The sequence below is a fragment of the Ruditapes philippinarum genome, unplaced genomic scaffold (assembly GCF_026571515.1).
Source record: "Ruditapes philippinarum isolate M1 unplaced genomic scaffold, ASM2657151v2 ctg2370_1_1_1_1, whole genome shotgun sequence".
NCBI classification, from domain to species: domain Eukaryota; kingdom Metazoa; phylum Mollusca; class Bivalvia; order Venerida; family Veneridae; genus Ruditapes; species Ruditapes philippinarum.
In genome coordinates this window covers 80,671-104,899 of record NW_026864186.1, presented here as the reverse complement: position 1 = coordinate 104,899, position 24,229 = coordinate 80,671, and the positions used below count along the sequence as shown (strand labels likewise).

General features: G+C 33.9%; 1 protein-coding gene across 1 annotated transcript; it reads right to left on the bottom strand.

Moving 5' to 3' along the window:
* Positions 1–2,003: 2,003 nt before the first annotated feature.
* Positions 2,004–24,227, bottom strand: LOC132724782 (ecto-NOX disulfide-thiol exchanger 2-like). Its single transcript, XM_060709746.1, has 14 exons — positions 24,090–24,227; positions 20,471–20,515; positions 19,765–19,839; positions 19,239–19,504; positions 19,004–19,118; positions 18,405–18,614; positions 17,702–17,935; positions 17,011–17,223; positions 9,600–9,706; positions 7,167–7,311; positions 5,836–6,011; positions 5,200–5,370; positions 4,487–4,574; positions 2,004–3,426 (listed from the first exon to the last, which is right to left on the bottom strand). Exons 2-14 carry the CDS (start codon positions 20,493–20,495, stop codon positions 3,194–3,196), a joined length of 2,058 nt encoding a protein of 685 aa, XP_060565729.1. The 5' UTR covers positions 20,496–20,515; positions 24,090–24,227; the 3' UTR covers positions 2,004–3,193.
* Positions 24,228–24,229: the final 2 nt, after the last annotated feature.

The following is a 24,229-nucleotide window of genomic DNA, read 5'->3' as shown; positions in this document are numbered from 1 at the left end:
ATGCTTGAAATCTATATCCCCCAAAGGCATGCTAGGAAAAGGCTACATTCAAAGGTTCAACAAAAAATATACAGTTATGCCCTATTTTCTAAAACAAACATTCTGATTTTCATGAATGAGGCAAAAAAGTTTGATCACTTGTCACTGACTATAAGAACATACTATGATAACCATTGATAACCTTTTGAATAGGGTCATTATGATTTGAGCCGCGTCATGACAAAACTAACATAATGGGTTTGCGACCAGCATGGATCCTGACCAGCCTGCGCATCCCCGCAGTCTGATCAGGATCCATGCTGTTCGCTTACAGACCCTATAACAAGTAAAGAAACTAAAAGCGAACAGCATGGATCCTGATCAGACTGCGCGGATGCGCAGGCTGGTCTGGATCCATGCTGGTCGCAAACCCATTATGTTGGTTTTGTTGTGACACGGCTCATTTATAATGTTGTAATCCACTTTTTAAATCATAGGAGCCAGTATGTTAAAGATCATCATAAGGTGCTTAAGAGTTATGAACTTGTTGATTATGGTACAGGTAGTAAAGGATAGGTATCAAAATTTTGAAGCAATTCCATGAAGCATACATAACAATTTTTTTTCCAGCACAAAGTCCTCATTTCAAAGGCATCCTGTGACCCAGGCCATTTACCTTATACCAGTATTAAATGTAGTATAATTATAATGTGTGCTGTGAGTTCCAAGAATGAACTTCTGGAAGTATGAGGACAATAATTATGTGCATGTTCACAAAGGGGAATAAATCAGTTTAAATTTATGCTAGAGTTATGGGTCATGATTAATTACCTTCAAATATGTTTTCCTAAGCTGTAACAAGGGAAGTTCAAGTATTTCAGAAATGGCCATCATAGAGTTATGGCTCTTGATTGGTGACCAACAATTATGACCCTAAGGCATGTTATGTTTCAAGTGAAGACCAACAAATTTTTGGACTGAAGTTAAACTTATGTGCATAACTAGCATACTAACTTTGTACCTAAACAAGAAACAAGCAAAATTTGGACATTTGACCTTGACGGTCAAGGTCATTTATGAAGGAAGGTCAAGGTTAGTCTGGTCTACTGCAAGGTTTTGTCCCAAGGGTTGTTGTGGCCAAGTATGAAGACAATACACCAAGAAATAAAAAAGTTATGATCAAGATACAAGTTTGCGGATGACAACGCCAACATGACTGTAACAATACATCTACTTTCAAAAAAAAAATTGAGATAAAAATGGGTTAAATATCCATGCTAAAGTTACGGATCTTCAACAGTCACTGGATACAATTTCAATACTAAAGACATATGTTAAGTTTTCAAGTGAACACCTGGAATGGTTAATTAATAATTAGATAACATTTACAAGAATGTGATTACCAAATATTCTCATAAGGTTTGATTACCGGTAGCTGATTAGGACAGTTAAATACCAGTTTGTTTTTTTTAACTTCACACTTTATTTTGATACAGTAAAAAGGTTTTTGATAACAAATCTTGTGACCTTGGTAATATACTGATAAATCATGCCATAGGACTGCTTTAATATCTGTCAACAAGTTAAAGGGAAACAACTCTATTTAATAACAATATTTAGCAGGGACTGGATAATAATGTTTTTATTTTTATGACTTTGTGTCACACCAGCAAAGATAAAGTCACAAATTTAAGGTTGACCATAGAGACAAGTTCCTCTGTGCACTATTTTTATGCACGAGTGGGCACAGGAATATGACCAATGACCTTACGTAAGCCAACCAGATAGCTTCTTCACATGAAGAATTTGATTTCTTGGCAGAATAAAAACCTGCAGAAGAGAGTGGGATAAGAGATTTGCAGTAATCATCCTAAACCACTCTGCAACTAAGTCCTCAGGACAACACGTTCTGCTTGGGATGATATGGGCCTGGGTTCGAATCCCTTTTTGTGACACCATGTTACATTATGGATAAACCTATTACGACATAACAGTACCTATTCTAACAATAACAAATAGATGCATATTTTTTATACCTTTATTCCATACATTTAAAATGTATGCAGCACACATATCAAGATTGAAGCTTAACAATAATACTTCATATACAAGAAAATGTCATCATACAACAAAATACTTAACATAAATGTAAGAAATCACCTTACTTCACTTAAAGTGAAATGGAAAACTAAACCATAATGCATTAAATCCTACACGGGGATGTAAGACAGGTTTTTCTGACACCGGTGTAAAACAGCAAATAATCTTGTCTGACATGCAAAAAAGCTGCCCATTTATCTCTTTTACTCAATTTTCATCAATTTATATCACTGAATTTACCATTTTCACAATCACATATCTATAACAATTCAAGATGAATTCATACAATGCAAATTTTCACTCAAAACTATGAGCAATCCTTATAAAAAAGTGAAGGAAAGATTAAAATGTTTGCCCTATTAAAATTGTGTATTACAATGACTGATTAATACTTGTATTGGGTTGGGTTTCATGGCGCAAAAATACAGGAACATAAAATGCTGACAGCAAAATACATGTACAATAACATTTGTGCTATGTATAAAAGATAAATGAATTTTCAAAACAACTTTAAAATGTACACATCAACAAATATAATATAATGTGCAATGTTTAAATTTATGTTCTGAAGCAAGAAACTCTTTATTCAAAGTATTGAATTTCTAAATGATATGAATAGCTAAAGTTTAAAAAAATCATCTACACTTTTTACTTTAGACTGAAATTCTCTCAGTCACTTAATAGGGCAGAAAACAGTTGTTGAAAATACTGCAAATACACTGATTAAAATTTACTAATTTAACCCTTAGTTTTATGAAAGCTAAATAAGTTGCAAAACCTTGTTAAAAAAGCATAGTTTTGTAAGACTTCAACCCCAACCAGAAACCCCTACAGTTTGCGTAGAACATGATTGTTTTGTAAAAATGATGATGAAAGATGAAATCACCACTTCACAAACAAACCAACCTTACTTCATCACAATATCTCTTCAGCAATCCATCTGGATTTCAACAGAACTTTTATCTTGAGCAACACAACAAAGTCACGACGTCTTTTTAATGTTCATTCTGATTCAGCAATGTCAATGTAGCGTAAAATATCCCTTCGCAAAATCATCTCCGTCAGATATGAAAATGTCTTAAAACTTATAGAGAAAATTTACTTCAAGAAACCATCAAAATGAAATGGCTGATGAAGAACTAAAGCCTCTATATCCAGTGAAGTGCCATCGTCTTTCTATAGTTGCGCCTACCCCACTCACTTCCTGTCGGAAAATAATGGACATTTTCTCGAGTAATGTTTCTAGTTCACTAACACGACAGGCAACACCGAGCCGGTGCAGATATGACCAGATATAATCTAAAGATGCTCCAGTGGGATGTACATGTAAGAAACAACACACCAAACCTGAAAAATAGAGAGTAAAATAAAAATAATATTGAAGCACCACAACTCCAATTTAAAGGCAATATAAATAATAGCGTTTCTCCCTTAGAGCTAGAGATGTCATTGATAGAGACAATATTGATGTATCGTTGATATTTTTCTGTCAATCAATAATCGATACGCATTTGAAAAAATTGATTATTTTGATTAATTATCTTAGTGTCTATAAATTATGAAAATTCACTAAAAACATATACAAAAGTAAGTGGTCATGTCTAACAATAAGCTGTTGTTTCATAATGGACACATTTCATAGCAGTGATGACAAAATATAGTAAAAAACAATCGTGCAAAGGTCCATTAGAGACAGGACACAACATATTTTCATGAACAGAACATCTATTTTATTAAAATTATTTAAACAGGTATGAAAAAGTTTCATATACAAGAAAATAAAGAGTATTAATTGATATATCGATGTATCGTCAATATGCTTTTCACTGAATCAATGACAGCTCTACTTAGGGTCCATTATGTCCCTGAAATTTTGTGATTTTTTCTCTCTCAAAAACTTTATTATCTTTGGTATCTTCACATAGTAAGTTTTCAAAAAGTCACTCATTGGCATTATTGATGAATTGATGTTTCTGTTACTCTTAATTACAATGATATAGTATTTTGTATGAAAGTCACAAGACTACTCTGTCTAGTTTGCTACCTTTATGACACTTTATAGCAAGATCAGCTCGCTTCTTTCTTCAGTGGCTTAACATCTAATATGCCCTTAATCTATTACTAATGCATTTTTAACCATACGTTTGAACTTTCTAAAGAATTAAAAAATTACTGATTCCTGAAGCATAACATAATAAAATTCACAAAAATACAGCATTTTAACAAAATCTCAGTTTTTTCTCCTGCAAGCTAATAGATCATAAATTTAGCTTCAACTTGCATAAAACTTGTACACTGTACTGTAAATGCTTATGCAATTCACCATTTTGGAAAAAAAACTGTGTGAAAGGACCCTAAATTATTATTTAGACTAAGTGGTTGTCTGTATGACAGTTTCTTTGCTTACCAACAAGTTGTGCTTCTTTTTCTGTGACATGTGTCCCAGTACTGCTTATTGTATCTTCAGCTACTGCCAATTTCTGTGGTGTTGGTTGCTTAAAATAGAACAACATTTGTTAAGATGACTCATGATATTTCATTCATCAAGCAAAGTTAAATAATAATGCACACATTGGGCAAAAAACAAAATGGACAAATGAGTAAAGTTTAGGGCAATGCTTTGCAAATTAAATAAGACTTGGGAATGTGGCTTTATCTTTTAACTAAAACTTGATCAGGAACATTTGATTCTGGTGAGCTTAATCCATAACATGCTTGAGGCAAAAGGTATGAGCCTTTGCCACAAGTATCGAGCCAGGCCATCCTGCCAACTGTGCAGTTTGACAAGGCTCTATACTGTTTGTAGCTCAATTCTTTATTTTGATATTTGATAAATCCCCTTTATTATGAATTGACTGTTCTAAATTATAAGAGGGGCAAATCCCTTACTAATTATTTATTCAACAGGTTTAATGGCTTATACAAGAGCACCTCATATGATGGTTTAGCTGGTCTGTTAAAAGTTCTAAGTTTAAAAGGGGCATAACTCAGAAAACATTGCATTTAGAATGCCCCATTTTGGCACAGCTACAATGACAACGACACCACAACAATCATAATACATAGACTTTTCCTTAGCAACAGACAAGCTAACAAATGGCCTAGTACTGGATGTTATACCTGTTTCTCCTCTGAGGTGGATTCTGAACTCGAGGTGCTTCTGTCTTTATTTGCAGCTTTTTCTTTAGACAGCTGATCTAATGCTGATTGTTTCTCAAGGGCAAGTACAGCTTTTTCCTGGTCAGTTCTCTTCTTGTAGTCTGTTAGCTCAGTCCTTGCTGTAATCAATTGCTGAAACATGCATTAACTTGAGTTAGTTTAAAATATTTGTATAAATGACCCAAGTCATATGTTAAGTTTGTACATTTAAGCCATAAATAAAGCATTAATTAAGTGATATATTTAGGCATGTTATTATCCTTAATAAGTGTGGGTCCCATTGTTGAGTACCATAGTTATGGTCAAGGACTTTCACGCACTTGCCCCTCACCAAGTCAAATATAGGTCAAATGGAGATGTTCTAGATTCTGGGTGCCCTTCAATGCATTATTTCAGGCAGAAACAGGCAGCTGAGTAGACCCACCGATGTTCTGAAAGCTAGCTTGATAGCTTACTCACATGAAAGAATTTAAAGACACTATCAGGATTCGAACAAACCAGCAAGTGGTTTGAAGTCAACGACCTTAACCACTCGACCATGGATGCCCCAAGGTTATGAATAAAAAGCCAAACAGGTATAAGAAATTAAAGTAAAACCTGTTGCATCCCCTGCATAGCCATTTGTAATGCTTTGACCTCTTTCTCACTGTCACCTCTATTTGATGTCTTCTCCTGTTTATACAGCTCCAGCTCATTTTTGAAAGCTTCCATCTGACACTTCAGATCATCATTCTCATCTTTTAACATATTTAACTGGTTCAATTTGCCAGCCACTGCAATAGAAAATGAATCTCCTGAATCAACTTTCCTGCCACTGGAACAATATATATTAATAACCAATTCAAACCTATTCACCAACCACTGGAACAGTGATCAATTTACATGAACCAGCTAGCCAACCTTTGGAAAAGCAAGACAATTAAATAATTAAGCTTGCCAGCCATTGGTTCACCAATAATTTCAATCCACACACCCGGGTTGCATTTCATAGAAAGTCCTACTTCTAAATGCAGTCTTAAGACCAAAATTGAAACAATTTTATGAGTCAAGGAAAATGTCCTAAACTTATTACTCCCTATGTTAAAATTTCTTCAATTTCTGAATATCACTGAAGATAAACATTTACACATTGCTGATCAAAGGGTATGTCATTGTATCAGTAGTTCTTAACTTTTCTCAGAAGAATGATTTTAAACAAAGTGTAAATCTTTTACTAAAGTTAAAAATATTCATTGAAACAGTCTTAAGTTAGTCCTATAGTTGGGACTTAGGATACACTTAGGACTTACCATGAAATTCAGGCCTGGAATTTGATAAATAACTTGGGAGGTAATTCCTATGCTTTGATTATGATGATTTCTAATCTTTAACACAAATGCCATATCTTTAACAAGTTACAACTTGAATAAAACTAGTGTACTCATTGGCCTTAATAATAGCTTACCCCAATATTTACTACTAAGACAAGTAAATTTGTCAAACAGCAACTCTCCAAATTTACTGTCACAATGCTAAGGAACATCAATCATGCATTTTTAATCAGTCACAAACTAACCCATGGTAGAGAATCATCAAACTTCAGTATGGATAGCCTCCCCTTACTATAGATACCCTCCCCTCCCCTTAGTATGGATAGCCTCCCCTCCCCTTACTAGTGACAGCCTTCCCTTAAGTTAAAATTTGTGTCTTTCAGAAAAAACAAACTATATCCTTTATCCTGATGAAACAGGAAGTGGTTAGCATTTGCCACCAGTATAGAGCCAGGCCAGTCAGTCTGACGAGGCTCTATATTGTTGACTGACCAACCCTTAAATTTTCATCTTGATATCCCAAAACTGTTTATTTATGATTCCAAAATAGATGCTGGATCAGTCCATTACACAACTTAAGTAGATTACAGCATTAAGTGATAATAAGTGATAACTTACTTTCAACATACTGGTTTGTCGTAGTTTCACTGTACTCCGGCTTTTTTCGTTTTGGTATTGTCGGCCCCTCGTCATCATCAGACATTTCCATCTCGGCCTCCTGACGATTACTAAAGAACTCCTCTTGTTGGTTCTGCTTGATTTCCTGAAATTAATTAACAGTTTGCTGAACAACTTCCACACAAACATTTAAGTGAAAGCCTCCTAAAAGAGCTCAGAATTACATATTTTCTATTAAAATCATCACTTATTTGTTGCAATATCACAAACTATTCCTTATTTCTTTCCATTCACAAGACATTTTTCAATTTAAACAAATAACATGATTGTATATTAAATTTCTTAAATTCTGGGAGAAAGGTAGCTAATACATTTTCAAATGATACTCTTTTAAAAGTAATTATATTGTCATAAAAAAGAATTATTAGAAAATGAGTAAACTTTATATCAAAATGTTTCATACAGTATATCCACAAAAGATTAGATAAAAGAAAAAAAACATAATATGAAAAAAAAAAATTTATGAAAAAAAAATTTAAGTTGATAATGTAAAATAAAAAAAATTCAACCTCGATCATGTTAATGTACATGAACACAAAAATGTTTGATCCAATTATATAATATTCACTTGTGCCCCATCTGTTTGATAAGTTGTCTTCCATCTCTGAATGGGGATTTTCTTTAACATTTTAAAAACACAATTTTCTATATATTTTTTCACCTGTCATCCAAAGAAAGAACCTACCTGTGTTTTACCAAAATGAAAGCACATTCATGAAAATTATGTACATTCTATGACATACAACAACTCCAGTGTCCACATCTTTATTACCTCACCAATTTGCCTCCATTTATTTCTATTATTCCTTAAATTTCTCTTTTTTTACCAAATTTAACTCAAGCTGTAAACAGTCATACTTGATTCTCATAATTGGTAAAATAATTTCAAGTTCTATTGTTCACTCGTTCCCAACTTACCAAACACAACGAAAAAAGTTCAACAATTTCTTGTCAAGACAATCCAGATTTCTTGAAAATCTAAAATCATAGTCAAGTTGTCTTTAATACCTACCAATTACTAGTATTACCATGTCAGAAGTGCTTGCTTTTAAAATCCTTTGACTAGGTTTCAAAATTCTACACATTCCAATTTCAACTACTGGCATACAAAGATTTTCACTATACACTGGTGTGCACTATCCACAGGTGTGCACTTTACCCAGTTATGTAAAAAGACAGGTATATGTATGCAATATAAAAATGTGGTTAGCAAAAAATGCTGGTAACTTTTCATTGTTTAGTTCTTATTTCCCTTTTACTGCCATTTCATCTACAGCTGCTGTCATCAACTGACTAGGTAATGTCTATGTCTGAACTCTCACCATTCTCCAAAAAGAATTACTCCTAATTCACTTCTATGAACATGTCCATCTGCTTCAGTTTTGGTGTGGTTTCTATATTCCCGTAACTTTATTTTCTTAAGTTACACTGTCATTGTTTTGGCTGGAGGATTTCAAGAAAGGTTTACTTAAAAGGGAAAGACCTGAGATACTTATGCATTGTTTTCCCAGACTCCCAGGTAGAACCACAAACCATCTGTATTTCTTATATGACAACTGGTAGCAAAGGACTTTTCAGATGCATGTTACCATGACCTTTGACCTATAACCCCCCAAAAATAAAATGTTTTCCACATATTGCATTTAACCACCTTTTCAATGAACTCAAAAAATTTAAAAAACAAAATCGTCTAAAACTGACAGACACCAGGAAAATTTCCTTATTTGGAATATTATCAACAAAGCCAGAAACCACTTTGTACAGCTACTGTATTTCAATCTCATTTAGTTGAATAGTGTCTGGTGTCACGTTTTCCTTTACAATGTAACCCACCTTCACAATAATCATTTTACAATGCCTGAACTGGGAGTGTGTACAACCATTTCTTTTCTAAGTCTCTGTAAAAAGGTTGTTTTATCTAAAACCCAGTTCATCAACCAGCCTTTGGTGGGAAGTAACTGCTTGACAAAACCTTAATAACCCCTCATATGACTTTTTTCTCATGAAACGTAATTTTTGATTGTTACAAGTTCCAGTTTAAAATTTAAATTTTCATCCAGTGATTCAGTGTAACAAGCTACAAACATGATTTTAGCATTTTGATATTAAAATCCCTTGAGTTTCTAGGTAAAGTAAGTCTGTCTGAATTCTATGCCAATTTCAACATATTTATTGTGGTATCTTGGCTAGATAACTAAACAGTAATTAGTACTTATCACAGGATTCTCAGCAAAAAAACAACAATCACTACGGTAATCCAATCTGCATCAGCAGTGAAAGACAAATGACCATCAGACTTAATTTCAGATATTAATTGTCAAGACTTAATTGTCAATCTGTCAAGCAATTACTTCCAGGTCTATGTCCACCTACCTTTGCCTGTTTGAGCCAGAGTTCAATGTTCTTGCGCTGAGCTTTTGTAAAATGATCCCAGTTACGTTGTTTCTGCGCCAACGTGAAGATTTTCTCAATCTGATCAACTAGCAGGAAGAAATGTAAACAAATGTCTGAGTTAAGTTTTCATATCAGATACAAAATACTGTACATCCAGGTCAATAGTGACCCAATACCAGTGCAATTCTGATGACTTTGTTGTTCTCACAGGCACATTACATTTCTGTAATAATTCAATTTTTTACAGTTGTGTTCATCTGACTATCATGAGAATTGTAAATTTTTTTATACTTCCTAGCATATACATTTGTATTCCAAAATGGGTCTTCTGCAGCATAAAAAAATAAAATAAAAAAATTTTCTTTATTTTATGTAAAATTTTACATTACACTGATTCAGTGTCTCTAGATATATTTTTACAAATATTTTAACAAACAAAAAGTGAAGGGCTAAGGGATGAGATACATCATTATGCTGCCCCCTTAAAATAATTCAATATCCATATTCATTATGAATTGTTCAGTCTGTTTTTAGATTTCATTTAAATCATTTGGTTTCAAGAAAATAAACCTGCAGAAAACCCATGTGATATGGTGATACCCATGTGATATGGTGATACCCATGTGATATGGTGATACCAATGTGATATGGTGATACCCATGTGATATGGTGAGATCTTTTCCAAATGTGTCAGCATCTTTTTCTTTCTTCTGAACTGGGTATTTCATCTAAGACAACTGTTAATAGGATTGTAAGAAAAATTCTGTGTCAGTTCAATCAATTCTTTATAGAACCAAAACCATAAAGGAATATCTTGTACTTTAAATGCCAAAACTTGCCCATTATACTCCAGGAATGCTTGGTTATGATTATCTATTTTTGTCACAGTAAAATACAAAATTGAAAACAATTTTGGCAAAATGTTTCTAAAGTTATTTTAATTTTTACCCATTCAATGACAATTTTTGCTTGGATGAAATTATAACAAGAGCTGTCCGTAAGACAGCGCGCTCGACTTTTTTATTGCTTGCCAATAAAAAAAGTTTTTGCAGTAAAAGGCAATACAAGAATCTCTGTATTTTTAAAGTGAACAATGGCCATGAGCATTAAGATATTTAGTGAAGAATTATTTTATTATGACATAATTTATGGTAAAGTGAACAAGTGGATAGGAATGAATTTTTTTAGATTTTTTAAGTTTTTTAGTGCTTGCCTATAATACAAAACATTGACAGTTAAGGGCCATAATTCAAATAAAATCTTTGACAGAATTACCTTCTCCTGGACATGTTTGGGAATCATGATTGTAAACAAGTATTCCAACTTTCAAATTAATATCTCAAACAGTTCAGTCAAAAAGTGGACTGGTACTAAAAACTTAACCAAGATTCTAAGTCGATAAAAGGCCTTAATTTTTAAAACAAATCCTTGACAGAGTTACCTTCTCTTGCGTACAGATGGGGGTAATGATGTGAAATAGCATTAAAAGTTTCAAAGCAATATCTCAAAGGGTTAAGGCAATAAGTGGATTTTACCCATATTCAATGTATTTTCTAAGTCAAAAAGGGGCATAATTCTGTCAAAAACCTTGACAGAGTTATGTCCTCTTGTCTGTTGATGAAGGTCGTGATGGTAAACAAGTATGGTCAGTTTCAAAGCAATACCTCCAATGGTTTTGAAATAAAGTGAGGTGGTACAAAAAACTTAACCAAGCTCAATACACTTTCTAAGTCAAAAAAGGGCCATAATTCTGTCAAAAACCTTGACAGAGTTATGTACTCTTGTCTGTAGATGGAGGTTATGATGGTGAACAAGTATGGTAAGTTTCAAAGCCATACTTGTAATACTTCTGAAATAAAGTGGGGTGGTACAAAAAACTTAACCAAGATTCTAAGTCGATAAAAGGCCTTAATTTTTAAAACAAATCCTTGACAGAGTAACCTTCTCTTGCGTACAGATGGGGGTAATGATGTGAAATAGCATTAAAAGTTTCAAAGCAATATCTCAAAGGGTTAAGGCAATAAGTGGATTTTACCCATATTCAATGTATTTTCTAAGTCAAAAAGGGGCATAATTCTGTCAAAAACCTTGACAGAGTTATGTCCTCTTGTCTGTTGATGAAGGTCGTGATGGTAAACAAGTATGGTCAGTTTCAAAGCAATACCTCCAATGGTTTTGAAATAAAGTGAGGTGGTACAAAAAACTTAACCAAGCTCAATACACTTTCTAAGTCAAAAAAGGGCCATAATTCTGTCAAAAACCTTGACAGAGTTATGTACTCTTGTCTGTAGATGGAGGTTATGATGGTGAACAAGTATGGTAAGTTTCAAAGCCATACTTGTAATACTTCTGAAATAAAGTGGGGTGGTACGAAAAACTTAACCAAGGTGTGACGCCGACGCCGGGGCGAGTAGGATAGCTCCCCTTTTCATAGAAAAGTCGAGCTAAAAACCAGATAAAAAAGTGGTCATAATTTTGTTTGTTTGTTTCATTTTACGCCTTTTCCGAACAGTATTTCAGTCATATAGGCGGGTAGTTTCCAAACCATCATTCCTGGAGAGTTACACCAGTACTAGACTACCTTTCTCTGTGCTAAACTACCAAACCATCTCCCGGGGATAGAACCCACGCTAGAGAGGTAACTGGATTAGAAGTCATCTACTCTAAACCCTCGACCATGGAGGAGGTAAAAGTGGTCATAATAAACATAGGTACATGTCACCCCAATGTATACTATATCCATTCATTTAATTCCTTATCTATCTTTTTTAGCAATAAAGAATTGCTTTTACTGCACAAATGTATGAAATGCCTTTCATCACCTAAGTAATTTTTCAAAGTTCTTTTTTCTTGGGATGGGGGGGGGGATTAATTTATGTGAATGGACTTATCGCCTATAAAGAAAAAAACGTCAATTTGGAGATTTCAAACTAAAAAACAAATTCAATCCTGCTAACAAAGAAAATTTTGCCTAGGCCTTTTTTATGCATGAATATGTGGGTCATAATCTTTTTAGCAGTATCATAAAAGGCATTTCAGCAACTAATACTTCACTGTTGATAACACATACACATATGTTAAAAAATATGTCTCAATATTGACTACACAGTCTTATGAAACACAAGGGTATGCTATGTGATCATGGTTGTAAAACCTAAATAAGCTGGTGCATTCCAACATGTTTCACATAGTTCTAAACTTAATACTCTGTTCTTACCAGAAATCTTTAATCAGTCTGAACTAGAACTAACAGTATGTTCTTAAATATCTAATTACCAGGGACCTCCAACATGTTTGAACTAAACTTTTGTATCATACAAGAAATCTTCAACATGTCTGAACTAGAAATGAAAATAAAATCTTACATATTTAATGAACAGGGACCTCCAAAATGTCTGAATAAGAACTGAAAATGTGTTCTTTTTCTACCATAGATCTTCAATATGTCTGAACTAAAACTTAAACAAGAGGGCCATGATGGCCCTGAGGTCGCTCACCTGAATATAGCCCCCCCCAACGTTGCAGGGCCAATTTTAACCCACGGGCTTTTATTTGCACAAACTTGGTAGACACCCATAAGAAGATGTGTCATGCTAAACATCTACGCTCTAGCTCATTGGGCTTTTTAAAAAAAGATTTTTTTTAAGTTTTTACTATACACATATAGTTAAAAACAATGACACCCCTGGGACCGGGCCAGTTTTGACCCCAGGGCTTTTATTTGAACAAACTTTGTAGACACTTACTAGAAGATGTTTCATGCTTAATATCTAAACTCTAGCTATTTGGGTTTTTTCAAAGAAGATTTTAAGTTTTTGCTATACACATATAAAGAAAATCAATGACCCCCGGGGTGGGGCCAATTTTGACCCCAGGTTTTTTATTTGAACAAACTTTGTAGACACTCACTAAAAGATGTTTCATCCTTAATATCTTAACTAGCTATTTGGGTTTTTTCAAAGAAGATTTTTTATGTTTTTGCTATACACATATAAGGAAAATCAATGACCCCCGGGCGGTGCCAATTTTGACTCCAGGGCTTTTATTTGAACAAACTTGGTAGACACCTATTAGAACATGTTTGATGCTAAATATCTTAGCCATAGCTATTTCAATTCTTTAAAAGAAGATTTTTTAAGTTTTTACTAAATGCATATAGGGAAAATCAATGACCCCCCGGGGCGGGGCCAATTTTGACCCCAGGGCTTTTATTTGAACAAACTTGGTAGACACCCATTAGAACATGTTTCATGCTAAATATCTTAGCTCTAACTCTTTTGGTTCTTTAAAAGAAGATTTTTTAAGTTTTTACTATATGCATATAGGGAAAATCAATGACCCCGGGGCGGGGCCAATTTTGACCCCATGGCTTTTATTTGAACAAACTTGGTAGACACCCATTAGAACATGTTTCATGCTAAATATCTTAGCTTTAGCTCTTTGGGTTCTTTTAAAGAAGATTTTTTAAGTTTTTACTATATGCATATTGGGAAAATCAATGACCCCCAGGGCGGGGCCAATTTTGACCCCAGGGCTTTTATTTGAACAAACTTGGTAGACACTCACTAGAAGATGTTTCATGCCAAATATCTAAGCTCTAGCTGTTAGGGTTTTTTAAAAGAAGATATTCAAAGTTTTTTCTTTCGGTTGCCATGGCAACCAGAGTTCTGCATGGAATTAAATTCTTTGAACAATTTTTAAAGGTGACCACCAAAGGAACATTCCTGTGAAGTTTGGATGAAATTGGCTTAGTGGTTTATGAGGAGATGTCATTTAAAGTAAAAGTTTACGGACGCCGGACGGACGGACGCCGGACGAAAAGCGATCACAAAAGCTCACCCTGTCACTTTGTGACAGGTGAGCTAAAAACTTGAAAATCATTTTTTCTTCAAATGAGTTCTTTTTTCCCAGATCTTAAGAATGTCTGATCTAGAACTAAGAAAATTGTGTTCATATTTATGTCTGAACACAGTTTATTTTTTATCATGAATCTTCACTTTGTCTGAACTTAACCTGAAGACAGTTTATATTTTACCATGAATCTTCACTTTGTCTGAACTAAACCTGAAAACAGTTCATATATTACCATGTATCTTCAATATGACTGAACTAGATCTGAAAACAGTTTTGTATATATACACATGTATATTACCATGGAACTTCATCATGTCTGAACTAGAACTGAAAACAGTTTTTATATTACCATGGATCTTCAAATGTCTGAACTAGACCTGAAAACAGTTCTATTTATATATATTACCATGGAACCTCATCATGTCTGAACTAGAACTGAAAACAGCTCTAACATAACCATGAATCTTCAAAACTTCTGAACTAGAGATGAAAAATATGGTCTTATTCAACAAGGAATCCGTACTATATACATGTAGTTCTAAACATTGTTGTGTCTAAATGTAATCATAGATTTGACAATCTATATAAGTGTTCTTTTAAAACCAAATTGCATTTAAGTACTAAGATTGAATCAAGACTCTAAAACTTTCATTTAAGGACGTTTTTGGGAGTTTTCATATAGACATACAGGCAAAATTAAAACTGTTCTATAGAATTTCTTTAAACTTGGCATGTTTTGAGAATATGATAACAGAAACATTTTTCTTATTTTCATGAAGCTTACCTTCCTTTTAGTCGATATGCAAAATTTCAAGAACAAATTTAGAGTTGATATTTTTTCTCTCACTTTTTTCTTTTTACCTTTTTTAAGAATTTAAAGTACCTTTATTTTCATTGAAAAAAAAATAACAGAAACAACATAAGGAATTGCATGTTATCATGTATTGTACTCAACAATAAAAAGAAAAACATAATCCAGAATTAAAATCAAGAATTCGTTTAAGTATGTTTAAGTTATCTGCCCTTGAAATGACCTCAAATAAGTAGAAAATTCTTATTCAGGGGCAGATAACTCAAAAACGAGAACAGTGACCCCAATTTTTTTTCCGCTTAAAATGTTTCTGTTATCATATTCTAACAACATGCCAAGTTTAAAGAAATTCAATTGCACAGTTTTAATTTTGCCTATATGAAAACTCCCGAAAACAACTTTAACATGAAAATAGAAATATGATAATATTCCAGTCAGAGGGAAAATAATTTTTAACCATCAAAAATTTAAGATGATTACATTTAGACTGTACCTATCCCAATTATCACTGACTTCCCAAACATCTCGTTTTAGAAGTTTTAGTACTCTAGTTAACCTGAAATGTACTAAACATGGTCTTAACTATCATAACAAAACCATTCACACAGAACAATTATGGTCTCTTTCCTTGCTGTTGTTTTTCCCCCTGGTATAAATTTGATTTTGAGCCATCATTAAGTATGTTTACTAAGCAGAAAATTTTGAAGAAGAAAAATCGAAATGAAGATTCTTCTATATTTCCTCAAAAGTAACCCATTCATGTATTTTTCATTTTGTTTAATGGGGTTTTACTCACAGAATCACAGTGATTCTAAGACTTTAAAATGGCAAATATATTCATGTGTATAAATACATTTGTATAGATGTTACTTATGATGACTCAATAATGGAAAAGTCTGTCTGTCAAATATATTTTTATTTGAAAAAAAAAAGAAGAAACAATTGTGTGCAAGAATATTAGCACACAAATTCTTACCATTTTGCTGCTCCTTCATATATAATGATAAGAAAAAAGATAACATGTGTAGACTAATGTTTTAACATGACTTTTAAACAATATCAAAGATATATGTATTCCCTGTAGACACCAATGTTTCTCATTTGATAAACTCATATTTACTTGTCCTTCACAAGTGACCACCAATGTAGTTTGTTTCGCTTTTAACAGCACTGTACATGCATGTTTGGTAATATTTCTGCCCTCGGTTAATCAACCAGCTTTTCTGGCTAACTAACAAGTAGTTATCAATTTCTCCACAAGTGCCCTTCTACTTCTTGTGGTAAGAGACAAATGACTTTTTTGAGAACAATTTTCACAGAGAAATTTAACCACGCATGAAGATCAAACTAGCACCCTCTGGATTACAAATTCAATGTTCTTCCTATTTATCTAAGCAGATAGATTTGGTTTTATAAGTAAATTTAAAGTAAAGTAAAGTAAAGAATAACAAGCAACCTCCTTAACACGTAGGCTGCTTACTGAGAAACTTTACGAAAATGATTTCATCGTCCAACCCAAATGTAGATTCAACATTTGATAATGTCACAAGCACTCCTTCCCAAAGTTCTTCATACCAAAAAACAAATCATTTCTATTCCATGAGTATTACTGTTCTAATACTAACAAATCTTTCATTAGGACTTTTTTTCACAAAAAAAAAACAAACCTTTTTTATATATGGTATATACAGAACTGACAGTAGAAGTAGTATCGCAAATACTTACATTGTCGTAAAATTCCTTCAAATATGCTCTTGAACTTTTCTTTCATTCGTAAAAGCTCCTCCTCATGGCCTTGTTTCTCCATGAGTAATCTGCGTATATGAGAGTTCGTACACTGAATCATACTGTAGAACGTGTTGATATTTCTACGACTGACATCGCCTCTCTCTAACCATGTCAACAACACCTGTGACGCCTTCATGAAATCTTCGTCAGCTGTAATAAAGTTTGCGGAACATGTTTGACCCCGAAAAATCACTGATTAACTAGATTGTTTCGAAATTATCTTAATGTACTTTTTAAGTGGTTAAGTTAGCTACGCGTAAATATTGGTGAATTTTGTAAACTGATGACAATCGCTAAAATTTCCTCTAGCGTAAATATCAACCAACCTGTCATAAAATTGTACCTTTTCACGATTCGCTAATATTTCCTCATGCAAAATGTCTGGAATTTTAAATTTGTTAACTTTTCAACATGCAGAAATATCTACTTATACAGTAATTGCATTATCATTCAAGATTATTTTTGTACAGTCAGGTAATAAAACATCAAACTTATTATGCTCTACGTTCTATATAATATTGTTTTCAAAGAGAAACTAGGTGGGTAAAACTTTAAAGTTCTATCAAATGAAACTAATAAAAATTAAAAAATAAAACATTATAAAAATTTGTAAAATATAAAATCTTACATTTCAGTTTTTCACTCAGTGCAGAAGCTTCATAATCACTGTACTGACTAATTGGAGGGGGACTTGGCGGTCGTAACCGTTCTTCCTCGACACGTTGACGATGCCTCATATCTCGCATTAGTGCTCGTTGCTTGCATTCAAACTCGTACTGATCATCCCGTGCCATGGCGAAATCTACATGCAGTCGACCTGTGTTAGCTTTGTCATCTTTGTCCTCTATTTTCATTCTGTAACCTGCAAAATAATTGCAAATAATCTGTTTAGTCATAGTGACAAAAAGACTTATTTACTTATATATTGTTTAATTGAATGTTACACTGAAATGGTCAAATGGTAGATTATCTGCTTGAACTAATTAGGAAGAAGGCACCCCCACTAGAACAGTTGTGAATGGGTCCGTTATTCGGTTCCACTTATATCCGGAAAAATTCGCTGGAACTACACCTTCCAAAGCTAGTTGGTTGCTTCTGTAAATGAAAGAATCCAAACCCCCTGACAGGACTAAAATTCTATAGCTGAGAAAAGCAAGTTTATTGAAGTTAGTAACCTTATAAAAGACCAAACTAAGACAAATTAAGAAATCGATTTTAGGAAAAAAAGGAAATACCTGAAATAAAATAACAGGAAAACAGCAGCTGCACGTTATGAACTTGAAAAAAAGATATGAATAACTAATCTGTCAATCAAACCAAATCCCGCCTACCTGACAAAAACAGCGATCTATCAATGCTATTCTCATCCTCAAATCGAACATGTGCAAAATTCTTCTTCTTGCTTTTACGAACACTAGTGGTGGGACCGAATTCCCCGAACACTTCCTGTAGAATTTCTTCTGTACACGTTTCAGGTAAACCACCAACAAATATTGTCCGGCAACCTGGTGGACGCTCTCTTGTTGTTGGTGGGGGAGCATCTGTGAACATAAAATATAGCATAAATCATACTGCTTTAGCCAATACAGGTGTCACAATTATGAAAAGTAAACATTACTTGAGTCATAAGAGGAAACATGTTTATGACATCAGTAACACTTCGTCCTTTGGATCTGCTATTGCAACAAAGTCACCAGATAAGTACTCTTCCAATTATTTACATTCAAGAACTGATACACTCTTCATTGAGAAATTTTATCCTACAACTGAAGTTAGGCACCTTCAAGTTCATGTTACAAAGCTTTTCTAAAAACTGACAGTTGTTGTCCTGATCAGAGGCTTGACAATGGGACATCTTAACTTTTTCAATAAATCTTGAATTCCAGGTCCAAAATAAAGCCCTACCGTAAAAATAAGAATATAATCTTACTTGGCGGAGGAGGATATAGAACGCAATTCTTCATCCTTATAATTTCCTTTACAACTGGCGCCATCTGCATGTTATCAGTTGTTCCCATTGGAGCCCCACCTGGTCCCCAACCCATCTGTAAAAATAAATCAATATTAAAGAATATCTAAGAACCATAAATAAAATAAAATAGAATTTGAGCACAGTATATCTTTAAATATTACTTTTAGTTTAAACATACAATACAAACACTCACCCCAGGGAACATCATCATATTTCCCATACTCATCATCTCAGGGCTAGGTCCAGGGCCCATCATTCCCATCATCGGCCCCATACCGCCCATAGGAAAGAAACCCTGTCCCCCTTGCATCATCATATTCTGTTGATCTAGATTACCATCGCTGATTCCCGCAGGGGGCATAGGTGGCATAGTCATGCTGGAACCATCATCAGAAAATTGACGCTCAGATTTTGGTATGTTTAAAAGTTTAGCTGCAAATGCATTCATCGAGTTATCATCTGAAAGAGAGATTGCTTCTTTTGAGCAACTGTTAAATAAATGGCTTAGTTGGTTTTTTTTGCCCTTTAAGTAAACAGAATTCAAGTGGCAAAGGCTAATTAATCACTTTAGATTATAGCAGGGTTAGAATTAAGTTTGAAAGCTCCTAAAGAACATTACAATAACTCTTAAAACAATTTCACTATTATTTTCCTTCACATTGAATTATTTACAATGAGAATAAAATAATTTTGAAACCTTATAAAGAACAGTAACTCACCCTTTTTCCCATCAGATGGCATGGGTGGCTTTCCTTTGTTAGCATTGAAGGCAAGAGGCTCATTATTCATGTAGCCTGAAAGTTAAAAGTAAGTAATTTTAGAACAGACTGGCTTATAAAAGTGATATGACTTCATAAAAATTGAGCCGCGTCACGACAAAACCAGCATAGTGTGTTTGCTACCAGCATGGATCCAGACTAGCCTGCGCGGATGCGCAGGTTATGCTGGTCGCAAACGCACTATGTTGGTTTTGTCACGACACGGCTCAAATGTTTATTTGAATTTCAGATTCTATCTTTTTTATCCAAATTAATTGTTGAAACATAGTTATTATAAAAATAAAATAATTATATTTTGAGTTAAACCTATTGTTGAAATCAGGATAATATTCTCAAAAACTTGCATCTATTTTTATGGATAAAAGAGTTTGTCACTGTTCATTTATAATAGAATTAGGTATGTGTAGAGAATGATTGGTAAAGATGCTCATCCACCCTTTTTTGAATCAGTATTACTAAAATAAGTGTACCAACTGGCCACCCTGAAAAGTTCAGGCATTTCCTTAAAACCAAGCATGCCCATATCTAAATTAAACATTAAAATTGACCTGTATACTGTTCAAATCTGATTGATTGATTGGTTCTTTAATATATAATAATGTTCCCACAATTCAGATATATTTCCTTGCCCCAGTATTAAACTTACCTTGTTCAATCCCCATTCCCATCATCTTCAAACAGCTCTCTCTGTCTGTAAAAGAAAATAGCATCAGTACTTGTTTTGGAGTAGTCCCGATAAGTTCTGTGACAGACTGACATGCAAGTAGGATTAGGCCTTAGGGGCCATTTCTTTAGTTTAATAGAGGGTATTGGCCCCTTCTTCTATTGTTACTGAATAAGTTTTATTGTTCTCTTTTGTTCTGTTTGCAGTTAGATGGTCCCGTATTTCTTTTCAGATGTGAGAACAGACAGATGACGGAGAAGTAATGCCTAGTATATATGTGTAGCAGCTACTCTTTAGCAGGCGACACAAAAATGAGATGCTTACAAATAATTTGTTTCAGCATTATTATACAGGTACAGGATTTCAAATTGAGACATGGCCCAAGACCATCCTAGCAAGTTTGTGGCAGTGCTACTCATTTCCAAATGCAGGCATCAGTGTTGCATCTAGAATTTCAAAATTATGGGGAATGTCCCCCACTCAGTGAAAAATGTGGGGAATTTAAAAAAAAAAAATGTGCATTTAACCAACAAAATGACGTTCGAAAAAGAATTTATTTTTTTACGTTTAAGCATTTTTGACAGCTACGCTCAACAACGGAAATAGAAAAAATAAAATATCGACGATTACTAGTTAAGTGTGCAGATCAAGCTGTCAGTACACATGGTAGAAGACAGTCTGCTGCTACATGCGATTTAGTACAAATTTTAGTCATTACTGCGAGAGAAAACAAACATGGCAGAAATATTCAAGATACAATGAAGATTAACTGAATTAGGATGAAAAGATCGTTAGATGCGCCACTTGGCGTGCATTAACTTCATTAAAATGCGCGATCTGCAAAAATACAATGTATGCACAAATCGTGCCGTCTAGATGCAACACTAAGGCATGAACATGTTTTTCAATTCAGGTAAATGTACTTAAATGACGTAAATGACACTTAACATACTCAATCACTATTGAATTTCTACATAAATAATTGTTAAACACAAAATGAAAAAATGGGGGGTGAAGTGTCTCAATCAAATTTCTTAAAAGGAAGTGGCTAGCCGTACGGGCCCGTACGGCTAGCCAAAAGTTCTAGCCGTACGTGAGTCACGTACGACTAGCCTGGACACACTGTATTGGCTAGCCGTACGGCACTTTTCAAAATTATATGGAAGTCGAAAATGCATATGTTATTTTGTGTCTTTAAACGACGATTTTAATCAAATCTCCGCATTTGTCCTAGTGTGTTCACTTTAATAAAGATGCTCCGCAATTTTGAAAAAAAAAAAAAAAAAAAAAAAAAAAATGAATACGAGTAAGCGTTGTATAATCTATCTTAATTTTCATGCTTATGATTTGTATGAAAGATAAATTGTTAAATCTGTTTATTAAGCACATGGGTCCAATAAATAATGATCGGAGGGGAATAAAGAAATAAATAAAAAGAATATTAAAAACAAGAACTGTCGGAGGACAGTAACGCTCGACTATTCGAAAATTTGTCACAAGGGTGTTTCATTGAGTATAATAATGCTTACCTATATGAATACATTAAATTGTCCGAAAAGGTACAAACCCTTTCAATACATTCCCTTCAGTAGTTATGGAGATACAAGCTTACACACAAAAACTTAACCAAGAATTTATGAATCGAAAAAGGGGCATAATTATGCAAAAAAGTAAATCAGAGTTATGGGACTTGTGCCAATCATCTTAGATAATCACAGACAAGAAGAGTGTGAAGTTTCAATCCATTCCCTTCAGTAGTTATGGAGATACCAGCTTACATACAAAAACTTAACCAAGAATTTCTAAGTAAAAAAAGGGGCATAATTATGCAAAAAAGCAAATCAGAGTTATGGGACTTGTGCCAATCATCTTAGATAATCACAGAGAACAAGTGTGTGAAGTTTCAATCCATTCCCTTCAGTAGTTATGGAGATACCAGCTTACATACAAAAACTTAACCAAGAATTTCTAAGTTGAAAAAGGGGCATAATTATGTAAAAAAAGCAAATCAGAGTTATGGGACTTGTGCCAATCATCTAAGATAATCACAGAGAACAAGTGTGTGAAGTTTCAATCCATTCCCTTCAGTAGTTATGGAGATACCAGCTTACACGCAAAAACTTAACCAAGAATTTCTAAGTCGAAAAAGGGGCATAATTATGTAAAAAAGTAAATCAGAGTTATGGGACTTGTGCCAATCATCTTAGATAATCACAGAGAACAAGTGTGTGAAGTTTCAATCCATTCCCTTCAGTAGTTATGGAGATACCAGCTTACATACAAAAACTTAACCAAGAATTTCCAAGTCGAAAAAGGGGCATAATTATGTAAAAAAGCAAATCAGAGTTATGGGACTTGTGCCAATCATCTTAGATAATCACAGACAACAAGAGTGTGAAGTTTCAATCCATTCCCTTCAATAGTTATGGAGATACCAGCTTACATACAAAAACTTAACCAAGAATTTCTAAGTCGAGAAAGGGGCATAATTATGTAAAAAAGCAAATCAGAGTTATGGGACTTGTGCCAATCATCTTAGATAATCACAGAGAACAAGTGTGTGAAGTTTCAATCCATTCCCTTCAGTAGTTATGGAGATACCAGCTTACATACAAAAACTTAACCAAGAATTTCTAAGTCGAAAAAGGGGCATAATTATGTAAAAAAGCAAATCAGAGTTATGGGACTTGTGCCAATCATCTTACATAATCACAGAGAACAAGTGTGTGAAGTTTCAATCCATTCCCTTCTGTAGTTATGGAGATACCAGCATACATACAAAAACTTAACCACAGGGACGCCGACGCCGCCAAATGGGTGACTGCATTAGCTCGATTATTCTGCGAATAGTCGAGCTAAAAACGGTGAAAAGGAAAAAATAATTTAATAATGCAAACTTTCCTTAATGATGGACGATGGACAAACTTCTATACCGTCGGTAATTGACGCAATTATCAGAGCCCAACAACAATTATTTTCGGTGTTTTTTTTTTTTGTTTTTTTTTCAATTTAAAAATTAAACTTAATGAAACAAAAAAGGATTATTATCAAAATTTTGTAAACTATTTCAATTGATGTTATTTAACTGCAACCATGGCAAACGCTATTTTTTCTCGACGTCTTAAGATGACAATTAAAGTACGTAAATTAATTCTTTACTGAAGCCAACACGTCGATTAATCTCTAAAAAGTAAACATTCTTGACTAAAATCCTCGATTAAAGTCATAATTATCATATGTACTTTCGCCTTCCATATATTTTTGAAAAATGCCGTACGGCTAGCCAATACAGTGTGCCCTGGCTAGTCGTACGTGACTCACGGCCACTTCCTTCTTAAAATGAGGGGGGTGAAGTGTCTGCAAAAAAAAGGCCTAGGGTGAAGTGTCTGGGGGGGGGGGTGAAGTGTCTGTAAATCTTCTGTACAATCACACCATACTCAGTCCTTAGAATTCTTTCTCATGCTTTGACTGCCAGTGGTTTTTTACTGTTTGGGCAACTTCGGCTGTTTGGCGTGTGATAGATCTCTATATTGAGGGAAACTAAATTAGATCTACTAAATAAAATTCCAAAGAACGCATGAGATGAGAACTTTAATTTTACCTTTCGAATCAGTGGTTCTATTTAAATAAATATTTGCAGGATAAAATTTATTATCGAGTTTCACCGGAAATGTTGAGAGATAGTGAAATATACGAATGAAAAATACTTTCCAATCTTTATATAAATCTTGATATTCACCA